Source organism: Natator depressus, chromosome 1 (genome assembly GCF_965152275.1).
Source record: "Natator depressus isolate rNatDep1 chromosome 1, rNatDep2.hap1, whole genome shotgun sequence".
Taxonomy (NCBI): domain Eukaryota; kingdom Metazoa; phylum Chordata; order Testudines; family Cheloniidae; genus Natator; species Natator depressus.
The window spans coordinates 227249616-227263449 of NC_134234.1; the positions used below are offsets into that span (position 1 = coordinate 227249616).

General features: G+C 41.9%; 1 protein-coding gene across 3 annotated transcripts in view; it reads left to right on the plus strand.

Moving 5' to 3' along the window:
- The first annotated feature begins 260 nt into the window (after nt 1–260).
- Nucleotides 261–13834, plus strand: part of PACSIN2 (protein kinase C and casein kinase substrate in neurons 2) — a 129223-nt gene continuing 115649 nt past the window's right edge. For 2 of the 3 annotated variants that reach the window (XM_074936900.1, XM_074936927.1), the window contains exon 1: nt 261–402. In XM_074936900.1, the coding sequence (XP_074793001.1) occupies nt 265–402 (138 nt within the window). In that variant the 5' untranslated portion in view covers nt 261–264. The remainder of the gene's footprint in view (nt 403–13834) is intronic. The other variant, XM_074936910.1, reaches the window with a different exon arrangement.

Consider the following 13834-nt stretch of genomic DNA (forward strand, 5'->3'; position numbering starts at 1 on the left):
TTTTATTTTACGTTAGCGGCGAGAGCATCGACAGCTCAGCACCTAGGACCGACACGTTGACCGCCTCACGCGCTAACCACTCGCACAGCCCTCCAACTTTCAACTTGCTCTACCTCCCTCTCTCCGCTTCCTCAAATCCCTTCGCCGAGGAAGTGATTTTGATCGACAGTGGAGTGAGTCAATGGGATTCCCTTCTGCGCTACCGGGAGGCGTGTTCACACGTAGCTTTCCTTGTCCAATCAGAAGCCCGCTCTGCAGCAGCCAATGGGGGCTCGCGGCTCGCGGGCTGGTGCAAGCTGGGTGGGCGGCAGTTGGTTCGGTTGGAGCCGAGCGAAGCAGGGACCTTCCCGCCCGACCTCGACTCGCCGCAGAGGAGACGGGGAGTCGCCGCCGCCGCCGAAGGTGAGGGACGCGCCGCCGGGCGGGACTCGTACCCCGCTGCCGGGAGGGAAGGAGGTGGGGGCTGCGCAGCCCCGCCACCCTCTCCGGCTGGGTCATCCTGGAGGGGCGGGGCCCGGGCGGGCCGGTGAGCGCTCCCCCTCCCGCCCGGTTTCCATTGGGCGAGTGATGGGGCTGCAGGGGCAATCGCCGGCCCCGCCGTCGCCGCCGCCGCCCCATGACCCGGTATCATCCGGCGGCCGGGCTCGTGTGGGGAGCTCGGGGTGTGGGCCCTGGGAGCGTCCTGCAGTCTCCAGGAAATAAAGGGCGTGTCCTGTGAGGAAACCCCCAGGAATAGGTCCAGCCAAACGGGCAACCCGGGGCGGGGGGCACCCAGCCCCTCAGCTCGATGGGGGGCGCAGCTTGTGCCTGACTGGGGGTGGGGAGGTGCTGGAGGGCTAAAGAGCTGGGAGTTTAGCGGGGAGGGAGGTGGTGAATGGGAGCAGCGGGGGAAGGTGGTTCGATTGCTGCACGCTGTGTCTGCTTCTTTGACCCACTGGCTTGTTTCTGTTCAGCACGAGGGTTGCAGGGTCATTCCTCTCTTTGGCCCCCAATCTGGGGTAGCTGAGCTGAGGAAGGTGGAGCTTCCCTTGGGGAAGTTTGGGGAGGGCAGGGCGACAGGGGGGCCAGGAGAATGGCCCTGGGAAGGTTCTGATTCTGTCCCAGGGAAGGTGAGAGCTGCTTGGTGAAATTAAGTGAGCCATTTGGTAGGGAGGGGGGAGAACAGCCATAAAACTAAAGTGCTCTCTCCCTTGCTCCCCAAATCCTAAGACAATCTAATGTAGTATCTGGTTATGATCCCTGCACTACCCAGACACCCCACAAATAAAACAGTCAAGTGTAATTCTCTAGTGAGAGGAATTTGAGAGTGGGTGGTGTCTTCTGAATACCGGTAATGACACAACTAGGCTGTGCTGCCTTCTGTCACCCCCCTCTTCCTCTGTGCTCCTTTTCCTTTTTTCCAGGAAGAATAATCCTACACAGTGAAACATCTTTTGACTTTGTTGGAAGTGGGTCAAGCCCACTGAGACTGACTGGTATCTACAGTATCTGTCTGGCTGTATCTGTCTTTACCAGGCAGTTGGTTTAACTCTGGTTGAAGGTATTCAGAAGCTGGTATACCCAGTCTATACATGCTTTCTCTGCAGGCTTGTGCGCGCTCTCTTTCTCTCTAAGAGCAAAGGAGACCAGAGACTTGTGAAAGAGGCCCCACCTACTTGTTTACACAATTTAAAACACTCAGCTTTTTTGGTGGCCCACCATTCTGATTAAAATCATAGACTGATTAAAGTATTTTAAACTTAGGATGTAAATTCATTTAGCCTATAATTATTCCAGTAAGTTTGATAAGTCTTTTTCCTCATAGCTTGGTAAACAAGTCAGAGTGCTGTGTTAAATGTTCTTAATGTGCTCCTATCTACACCTGACTCCCATCCACAGACTAGTTGAAAGATAGCTAATAAGGACTGTTTTCTCTTGTTCTCCATTGGAAAGTTTCCTTTGTGCTCGTTTGAATGTAAATCAGGGCTTGGCCAGCTACTGTGCAAGGTTATGCCAACTAAAATACAAGGCCAATAGTTCAAAAAGGTTATAACAGGTGTACTAATGTTTTGCTGATATTGAGCTGTTGATGAAGGTGGCGATATTTGAGAAATGAGAGAAAATACTGTGATGACTTAGGTTGTCTGTTGGTCTCTTTATTAAACTAGTCTAATATAATTAAGACAAGCTATGTAAAACCTTGGTTTTTTTGCTCTCTTTGGGGTGAAACAAACATGACTGACTTAGTTTAATTTCTCATCTTTAAACTGAAATTATAAGGTAACATGCATATTGTACATTCAGCATATAGAGCGTTCTTAATTATGTTTTTAAATATTAAGTTTGATTGGTTTATCCTCCATACCACACTTTATCACTATCTGTCTAGAATTACTTATCAGACTTAAATGTATTCTCTTTTGAGACAAAAATGTATTATATGTTGTTCTAGTTATGACTAAACTAGCTTAAACAAGAGTGGGTGTTAGAACACACACTTAAAAGTAAAGATTGCTTGGGGAATGCAGCTTCATACCACAGGTCAAGCAGCAATACTTCAGAAATAAGACAGCATATACACACACATAGTTTGTGGTGAAGCAGGCTATTAATGGTTGACACTTCAGACCTGTCTTGAAATAAAGTTTTGGTAGCATCCTTTTTCTCAGCTCGAGGCTCCTTCCCATCAAAAATGCATATGGCCTAAGGATCTATATCTGTGATAGCTAATGCTGAAATTAACAAATACAATTGTTTTAATTGTGTGGGTGGTGTTTGGTTAGTGATGTACGTCCGTGTGGACATAGATGATGATAAAGCTTTTTATAGCCAAATGTGTTTGGGTATCTGGGAAGGCCTGCATAATTCGTGAGTTGTCCAAGTAAGTGGCAATAGTACTCTCCAGCATTGTACATCTCATTTTATTTTTTATTTTAGTCTTTAGTTTACTTCCACTCTGTAAGTACATTTATATGATGACTTTCAGTTTATGCTGTGTCATACAATGTAGGAATTTATGCAATGGTCTTCCTGGCAAAATATTTGATCTGTGAAAGTCTAGAAATAACTTTTTCAGAAAAATGTCTGAATGTAATACTTTTCCAACTTAGGGTGTCTCTGCTTGTTGTTTATACCAGTGGTTCTCAGGCTTGGGTTTATGGACCACTATTCTCTTTTCATAAAATGAAATATTTTGAGAACCCACAGTCAGATTTGGGAAGGTAGGCAGTCCTTGAGGAAGAGGCTTAATTACAAAGTGGTCCACAGAATGAAAGTTGAGAAAATTCTAGATGTTGACATGATAATGCTGTCTTTTGTTAATGTAGAAGCTCTCAAGAAATCTGGCTAATAATGCAACAATTTCTTGTAGTTATCTGTGAGTGTGTTGATTTTTTTTAAAAAAACAGTTTTCAGTCTCTTAGTTACTGGACTTGTACTTGGAAAAAGTAGTTTCAGATCGTGAGTGACTGACTCAGCTCAGGAAGGTTGTATGCAAAGATGTCCTTAAGTTACTTGTGTTCTCTTCTGATTCTGGGTTGTTGAAAATGGCACAAGCTGCCACTGACCCTAAATGTCATGTCTTCTGTGTTGGCCATTGAGAGGAGGTGACATAGAGCTTCATGGCGCCTCTGTCACCCAAAAAATTGTCCTATGGTCAGGAGAGCCTACAGGGGCTAAGTAAAACAGAGTAATTTTCTGCTGTTGGAATGCTAGAACTTTCTTTATGTATTTCAGACTCTGGTCAGTTATTTCAGATGAATCTTTTGTGTAATAACTTTCTCAATTCCTAACTTTAAGTACGGGGTTGTTGTTTTTTGTTTTTAAAATAAAGAACATTTCAGTGGTTTGATGCCTAGAATGCCCTCTGAGGTTGCATGAAATAAGTGGTCCTATTCAATATCTATTATTTTATCCTCTCACACTATCTATCATTAATGTAATTTTAAACTTGTCTTCCACTCTCTCATTAAATATACAGATCACACTAGTGTATTATGTATTAGTGCAGTTTCAAGTGCACAATAGGTTAGTTTCCAAGAATCAATATTATTTTCTGTGCTCATTTTTTCAAGAGCTATTTATCTGGCTGCATTAAACTCCCAGATGTGTTGGGTAAAGGGAAACTTTGGTGCATTTACTTTGAAGGGTGCTCCTTTTCATTTGATTTATAGGCATACTGAGGAAAATGAGCAAACTTTCCTTGTTGTCATACAGAAATTAATATGCTAAAAAGCTGTGCTTAGCTGAAATGGTTTCACAGATACCAGTTATTTATTAGGTTTTGTTTAATATTAAACTAGTTTTTCCATTCAAACAAATTATCAGTTTGGGTTAACTTGAAATCATGAGGAATTTCTTTTTGGCACATGAAGGGGAATAGAACAGGAAATAGCAATACCGATGTACTTGTGTACTGAGATACAGCTAAACACTGAATCTGTTCAGGTGGAACTGTGTGATTTTAATACTGTGCTGAAATGTGTATGTTGTCTGGATGATTAGCTCATCAGGATTGATAAAAGATTTTGATTGAAGTTGAACTTGAGAAGGCAGACAACCTACTGTGGGTATTCAGTGAAAAACAATGTTTAGGATCTATTTCAGAGTAGGAGCCATGTTAGTCTGTATTCACAAAAAGAAAAGGAGGACTTGTGGCACCTTAGAGACTAACAAATTTATTTGAGCATAAGCTTTCATGAGCTACAGCTCACTTCATCGGATGCATTCAGTGGAAAATACAGTGGGGAGATTTATATACATAGAGAACATGAAACAATGGGTGTTACCATACACACTGTAACAAGAGTGATCACCCTATACCGGCAACGTACTGACCGCTATTCCTACCTACATGCCTCCAGCTTTCATTCAGACCACACCACACGATCCATTGTCTACAGCCAGGCTCTGAGATATAACCGCATTTGCTCCAACCCCTCAGACAGAGACAAACACCTACAAGATCTCTATCAAGCGTTCTTACAACTACAGTACCCACCTGCTGAAGTGAAGAAACAGATTGACAGAGCCAGAAGAGTACTCAGAAGTCACCTACTATAGGACAGGCCCAACAAAGAAAATAACGGAATGCCACTAGCCATCACCTTCAGCCCCCAACTAAAACCTCTCCAACGCATCATCAAGGATCTACAACCTATCCTGAAGGCCGACCCCTCACTCTCACAGACCGTGGGAGACAGGCCAGTCCTTGCTTACAGACAGCCCCCCAACCTGAAGCAAATTCTCACCAGCAACCACACACCACACAACAGAACCTCTAACCCAGGAACCTATCCTTGCAACAAAGGCCGTTGCTAACTGTACCCACGTATCTATTCAGGGGACACCATCATAGGGCCTAATCACATCAGCCACACTATCAGAGGCTCGTTCACCTGCACATCTACCAATGTGATATATGCCATCATGTGCCAGCAATGCCCCTCTGCTATGTACATTGGTCAAACTGGACAGTCTACGTAAAAGAATAAATGGACACAAATCAGATGACAAGAATTATAACATTCAAAAACCAGTTGAACACTTCAATCTCTTTGGTCACTCAGTTACAGACCTAAAAGTGGCAATTCTTCAACCAAAAAAAACTTCAAAAACAGACTCCAATGAGAGACTGCTGAATTGGAATTAATTTGCAAACTGGATACAATTAACTTAGGCTTGAATAGAGACTGGGAGTGGATGGGTCATTACACAAAGTAAAACTATTTCTCCTTGTTTGTTCCGCCCTGCACCCCCCCACTGTTCCGCAGACGTTCTTGTCAGCTGCTGGAAATGTCCCACCTTGATCACTACAAAAGGTCCATGCCCCCCACCCCCGCTTTCCTGTTGGTAATAGCTCACCTTAAGTGATCACCCTCGTTGCAGTGTGTATGGTAACACCCATTGTTTCATGTTCTCTATGTATATAAATCTCCCCACTGTATTTTCCACTGAATGCATCCGATGAAGTGAGCTGTAGCTTACGAAAGCTTATGCTCAAATAAATTTGTTAGTCTCTAAGGTGCCACAAGTAGTCCTTTTCTTTTTTAGGATCTATGTTAGTAATGCAAAGATCACCATATCCTGAATATCATTATTCTTTTCTTTGATATCCTCCAGGGAGACATGTTTGACGAGAGAAGGTTGGGGTAGAATCAGGACAGTAGGACAGGTTTCAGAGTAACAGCCGTGTTAGTCTGTATTCGCAAAAAGAAAAGGAGTACTTGTGGCACCTTAGAGGCTAACCAATATATTTGAGCATGAGCTTTCGTGAGCTACAGCTCACTTCATCGGATGCATACTGTGGAAACTGCAGAAGACGTTATATACACAGAGACCATGAAACAATACCTCCTCCCACCCCACTCTCCTGCTGGTAGTAGCTTATCTAAAGTGATCATCAAGTTGGGCCATTTCCAGCACAAATCCAGGTTTTCTCACCCTCCGCCCCCCCCCCCCCCAAACTCACTCTCCTGCTGGTAATAGCCCATCCAAAGTGACCACTCTCTTCACAGTGTGTATGATAATCAAGGTGGGCCATTTCCTGTAGGACAGGAATTTCTGTGGTGTGTAAATGCAGAACCTCCCCTAGTGTGCACTTAAAATAATTTGAGCTATTCTGTCTGTTTGAGCTTTTGTCAGCTATTGCACATGGGCATAGTATGATATTGAGTGCACAGGATGTGTCAGTATTTGAGGAGGCACCCAACCCTTATTTCTATACCTGTTTATCAATAGGTATGTATTCAACAGTAAATAGTTGAGCTAGATCTGAGGAAAAAATAAAATACCTCTAAGGCTTTGTGATGATTATTGGTTCAACAGTTTAAATCATGCAAATATTTAAAAAATGCCCTGGGTCAGATACCACATTTGTGATCATGGTATAAATATTTTGACAGTGTTGGAAATCTGTATCTTGAAGAGTTTTTGGTTTTAGCTTAATGCAAGGCATTAACTCTTTCATGCTGTTTATCGGGGACTGCTGGCAATTGAGAAAAGCATCTAAAGTCTCTTTGCTCTCTACCCAATAGTAAAGGGGGAAAGAAAGTACGGTAACCTAGTTTATTATTCACTACTTCAGGAATGGAGAGGAAGAGAGCAGATGGAATGGAAATAGCACATCAAAGCACAGTTCCAATCCTATTTTACATGTAACAGATCAGTGTTGAAACTAATTTCTCTTTTCAACACTCCTTATGGGATATACTTACAGATGCAGAACAAAGGAAAAACAGATTCCACAGGAATATGTGCAAGGTTCATAGATAATCAGTGATATTGTAAACTCCTTTGGAAAACACATGTTTAAAATCTTCTAACAATCACTATCCATATACCTGGAAATCATTTTGGACTCTAATTGCAAAGTATAAGATGTCTACTAATCCTGAAATTGAATGAATGTGATGTTGTAATCTTCACTACAAAGTGATTTGTTTGCAGTAACTTGATATTCATTGTGTCTATATCATCATGTCTTTGATGTGATGGCAGTAGCACAAGCATCTGACTTATTAATTTGATTGACTTGTTTCTTTGATGTACCATGTTAAACTTGGGTCTGCTGAGTAGCAGCATGCTGCACTGCTTTTTAACTGTTGTGCCAACTACAGATAAGTATTTGCTAAGTTCCCAAAGGAATGACCACATTAACTGTAAAAGCGGCAAAGAGTCCTGTGGGACCTTATAGACTAACAGACATATTGGAGCATGAACTTTTGTGGGTGAATACATCCGACGAAGTGGCAGGACTCTTTGCCGCTTTTACAGATCCAGACTAACACGGCTACCCCTCTGGAGCATTAACTGGTAACTCATGTCACAGCATGCTGCCTTCTGGAGGGCCATAGCAGAATATAGTCAATTCAACATGACCTCTGGGATCTGAAAATAACTTTTAACTGTTTGTACAGAATGCCTTTCCTAGCATAGTTAGCATAGTCACTAGGCACATAGTGAAGTATGTGATTTTTGCGTTGGTGTATGTGGTTAGTAACTTATGTCAGGAATAAATACAGCCACAATTTATTACTCCTTTAAACTCACTCTTTTGTAGGCAATGAATTTATAGCTAACATAAAGGGGAGAGCAGATATCCCTGGCATATTAATTCTAAAGGGGAAATTTGGGGTACAAATGTCAGCTTGTGATAAAAGGAGCCATAGGACAAATCAATTTGATGAAAACCAAAGAGATGCCTGTATTATGCCTCCAGTGTTCTCTCCTAATGGGAGTCTTCTTGGCAATCTGACAAATATCTAGGTCACTGCTGAACGCAATAACACTGTTCTTGTCAGGAGATGTAAGAAATCCATCAAATAGGTATAGATAGGCTAAGGCACTTTTGCCTGTCTTTATGGATCCATGTGAATATTGTTTAAAATGAATACAGAAAATAAACTACCTAAATATCATGTTGCCATTCTCAGTCCTTGAATCATCTTTAAGTGTTGTCTTCAGAGTCTTAGGGGCTGGAAAGAGGACCTAAGTGGTTCTAAACAAAAGCTTCAAGGGGTTTATTTTTAGCTGTGTTTACATTATCTAATTCTAATCTAAACTATAGCAAATTGCATTTAACCCTGAAATGGCAGCTGCACCAAGTTGACAGTGGGGTAATCTTTGGGGTGAATGTTCCTTGGTGGAATTATCTTTCAAGATACTTATCTCATTCCATGCTGAGATGGCACTCTTGTTCCACAGTAGTAGAAACCAGTTGTTTTGGCTGTAGGGACAGAGGGTGGATCCCATTTACTTTACACAAGACCTTCTGTTTAATCCTTGTGTATTAAGAAAATATTTTGAGAACATGGTCAGTTTTGTGGCATTTAAACACACATGCATACATTGCCAAATGGAAAAAAAACCAAGCAGTTAACTGCAGTTTCAGCAGTTCAGCCTAGAATGTGAGAGATGGAATATGTCTGCAGCTGAAGACCCTTCTGGCCAAAGCAGTTAGCTAATATTCCCCACTTTGCCCAGGTAGTTTCCATTAGGAGGGGTTCTAAAACTGGTGGTTGGGACCCCTCAGGGGGTTGCAAGGTTATTACATGGGGGGTCATGAGCTGTAAGCCTTCACCCCAAACTCCGCTTTGCCTCCAGCATTTATAACGGTGTTAAATATATTTTAAAGTGTTTTTAATTTATAAGGGGGGGGTCGCACTTAGAGGCTTGCTATGTGAAAGGGGTCACCAGTGCAAAAGTTTGAGAATGACTGCGTTAGTATAACAAATTGATGAGTTGGGTATATTGTTTGGTGCAATTCTGTTTGTTTGCAAAAAAATAGAAACACAATCCTGTTTCTCCTAACACAGTAGAGTAGAAACAAACAGCAGGCAGTTTCCTTGCTCACAATTTCCAAGTTTGCCTCTCCAGTGAGTTCTTTGCCCTGAGGAACTCTGTTTCTCTGCTCCCTCTCACTATAACTGTTTCTCTCACTTTCAGCTGGCTTTCTTGGCTGTTTTGGAAGCTGTGAGAGAGAGAGAAGCAAACAGTCCCTTATTCCCTGTATTTGTAATCAAGGAACCTCTTGGCTCACATGGCTCTGCTTCTGATCAGGCCTTGCCATGTGGCCCATTGCTTTGGATGGTGGCTTCTGTTACCAGTTACAGCTGTGTAAAAGGAGCTTAATTGGTCCTTCTGCTTCACCTGAAAGATGGCTGTTTGGCACTCCCATCAGCTTTAACCAGGTCTGTGACTATCTGTAGATGAGACCAGCCGTTAACACCTTCCAGCATGAGAATATGTTAGAGGCTGCAGATAATGTTCTCTACCAATAGGGTTAGAAGAGTGGACATCTCTTGCAGAGCAGAAACCATAAATGATCTTGTCACCTAGAATTTTTTTTTAAGAAAATGAAAGACTTAGATTTGAGTTTGAAATTAACTTTGAAAATTCACGAAGAACAACTTTCAGTCTGATGGGCTATGTAAATATTCAGTATTAAGTATGTACTCCAGATGTGTTACTAGACCCCAAAATAATTGCTTTCTGAGTTTTTCTGAAAGATGGTTATGGTGTAGCAAGGAGAAGTTTCATATATGCCTTATACCTTTCATAGCTCACTTTCGGGAACAAGTGTCGAAAAGAATGGACTGTCAGTGAAGATTGAGATAGATCTTTTGTTAATGAGAAAAACTAATCCTTTCTGTTGTACATTAAGTTGTAAATATGATTCCAAAGAATTATGCTGCCAGTACCACTGGTCCCGTCCTCTCCCCCCCCAAGCCCAACTAATTAATTGAATGCAAAACTACACCAGGAATGGAATGTTAGTGTTCTGCTAAATGAATTAAGGTTAAATGAAGCTATCCAATTTCTACACAAATAAAATGAGCACTCGTGATGTAATGTGGAAGTCTTTTTCTGGAGCTGTGTGACAACTAGCTGAAGTGTAGTCCAACGCCTATTATCTGCAGGATCCGATTGTATGGGCTAATGTAGTGGAAACTTGGAATGAGTTTTTTTTTTATTTGTTCCCTTTCCTCCTCTTCTATTTTTTCCTTCTTGCTGTTTTATAGTTTCAAATATATCTGAAACATCCACCTAGGGGTATGTCTCTTACCTAATATCTGTCCTCTTGTATAGTGCTATTTGTAGACAGGCATTGACATTTTGTAGAAGTGCCTACTGATGTCATTTTATACATGTAATTTTTGACTCTTGCTTTTGTGTAATTTAAAAGGATAAATAACTTGAATTATCCAATTGCACACAGTATAAACGCCAACAGTACATTGCGTTGTAAAATTAGTTAAATACTAGGGTGCCTAGAGCTTTTGTATAAGTGTTTATTTAAATCTTAATAAATAAAAGCTTTTATGCCAAATGCTGCTGAGGACATATCAGACAGAGTGGTAAAGATTGCATAAATACAGTAGAGACACTCATAGCTGAATTTCCATTGTTCTTCCACAACTCATGTTATGGGAATTGCATTGTTAAAGGGATGATGTATAGGCGCACTTGCTTTAAGTTTTGAATTATCATGCATTTATTGGGTCTTCACTGAATTTAAATGCATAGCACCATATAACAGGTTAAAAGTTGTTAACTCTGTACTATAAACTAAAGGGATGCTGAAAATAGTTCAGATCCAAAACTCACAAAACTGAAGGCATGCAAAATCTCTTGTACTCATGGAACCCCAGTATTGTGCTAATGCATGAGAACTGGAACTGACAAGTGATTTCTCCCCCTCTCTCCCCCCCAGCTGAATGAAATTCAAAGTATAAAGGAAAAAAGCCTCAAACAGTTTATTTCTAAAAATCTTTAGCTGTAAAGAGCTGTGTGCATGTATGTGTTTACTGCTAAGTATTCTTGTCTTATGTATGTTACAAATGCTATGTATTAAACAAGTAAACACGAAACAATCTATGAAGGCACCCTAGCAGCTGCACAGGTAAAATTGCACTGAGATTTCAGTTAATGCCAGATTAAAATTCTTCTATTTTCCTCTTTTTAATCATTAACAGTTGGAGACTATATTCAAGCCTACCAGTGCAAAGGACAGTTCTTCTTTGAGCACTGGTCCCTATGCATATTGCACACACAGATATGGATGCAGCTGAGACTGGAGATTTGTAGCAAGTAGTGTCTGTTGATCTGCGCCTATCCAGTTGCCATTCTCGTCCTTTGAACTGAGGGCATAAATGATGGTGTGGGCCAGTGCCTTTCCAGTTTCTTCTTACCACCTCATGGTTTGAGTTGAAATCCCCTGACTCCTTTACAATCCTCCTCTGTTACAGAAACTGTAAATATACATAGTTTTTAGTAAGATTAGACTTAGTGTTTTTTGTATAGATAATATAGTTGTCTAGTTCCTTCCTGCCTTGGGAAGATTCTCTCCACAAAGAAAGGCTATACCCAGATTCCTGGGGTTTAAGAGTGGTATATCCTGCCCTCGCTCCTGCTCTATCGTTGATGAACACCAGTATTGTCTTGGGGAGGCTCACGTTGCTGCCAATTTCAGCATATGCCGTTGCTTCCATCCCTGAATCTGTGAAGGATAAGAGCTTCATGTATAGAAATACTCTGTGGAGACAAGGCAATGAGGACCCCAGTTAGACCCAGTGTAACGATGCTGGTTCTGGTGGGACCCAACCGAGAGTGCCAATTCAGGACAAATTGCTTACAGCACAGCAGTTACAGCCCAAGGCTGGAGTTCCTTTACTAATTAAGGCAAACCAAACCAGTCAAACAGAGGAAGACTTTGGTTTTACCCCACTGGCTAACCATAAGTCACACAAGCAATTCCCTTAGACGCTCCAGTTTCCCAGAATCATCACCAGTGCCACTCGTTATGGGGACAAATGGTTATGAAAACCAATGCCCCAGTAAAAAAAAAAAGGTTCTCTCGATCCCAAAGGACCAAGCCTCAGACCCAGGTCAGTATAACAAATCAGATCTTGCCTACAAATCACACTGTTGCCAATCCTTTAGAATCTAAAGGTTTATTCATAAAAGGAAAAAGATACAGATGAGCGCTAGAATTGGTTAAATGGAATCAATTACATACAGTAATGGCATAAAGAAAAGGAATACTAGAGGCACCTTAGAGACTAACCAGTTTATTTGACAGGTTTCAGAGTAACAGCCGTGTTAGTCTGTATTCGCAAAAAGAAAAGGAGTACTTGTGGCACCTTAGAGACTAACCAATTTATTTGAGCATAAGCTTTCGTGAGCTACAGCTCACTTCATCGGATGCTCAAATAAATTGGTTAGTCTCTAAGGTGCCACTAATACTCCTTTTCTTCTTGCGAATACAGACTAACACGGCTGCTACTCTGAAACCAGTAATGTCATAGTTCTTGGTTCAGGCTTGTAGCAGTGATAGAATAAACTGCAGGTTCAAATCAAGTCTCTGGAGTACATCCACTGCTGGGATGGGTCATTCAGTCCTTTGTTCAAAGCTTCAGTTTGTAGCAAAGTACCTCCAGAGGTCAGAAGCAGGATTGAAGACCAGATGGAGATGAGGTATCAGCCTTTTACAGTCTCTTGCCATGTGGTCTTTGCTTTTTGTCCCAAGGACATGCTATCCAGCACATGGCATAGAAAAATCTTAGAGTTCTGTCCATAGGCAGGTCCCTGCATATCTTGCTGAGTCACAAGGTGTCTTTGCCTTCTCTCAATGGGTCAGTTGTATAGCTGATGGTTCTTAATGGGCCATCAAGCAGGCTAGGCAGAGCTGACACCAACTTGTCTGGGATGTTACCCAGAAACATAGCATAAGTTTGAAATACAGACAGTATAGAGCCAATATTCATAACTTCAACTACTAAAATGATACAGATATACAGGTAGCATAATTATAACCAGCCAATCATAACCTTCCCATAGACACCTCACATGACAACCTTTGTACAATATTTGCTGCAAATATATAACAGTGATCTATATGGTTACAGATTCTGTCAATAACGTCATACCCAGGCTGAGGAGACTGTCCTCGTGCGGCAACCTCAGATACTGAGCAGTGTTTCTCTCTGAGCACGAGCTCTGGAGAAGAGATCAAAACCATCAAGCCTCAGAAACCCTCTCAGAAGAGTATGGAATATAAACATAAGGACAAATCACCATTCAGATCTGCCTCTAAGGGCATGGCTACACTTGCAGATGTAGAGCGCTTTGAGTGAAACCTGCTTTCGGAGAGCGCAGTAGGGAAAGCGCTGCAGTATGTCCACACTGACAGCTGCAAGCGCACTGGTGTGGCCACATTTGTAGCACTTGCAGTGGCATTGGGAGCAGTGCATTATGGGCAGCTATCCCACAGAGCACCTCTTCCCATTCTGGTGTTGTGGCTTGTGGGAAGGGGGCGGGGCATTCTAGGTCCTGTCCCAACACCCAGTGATGCATC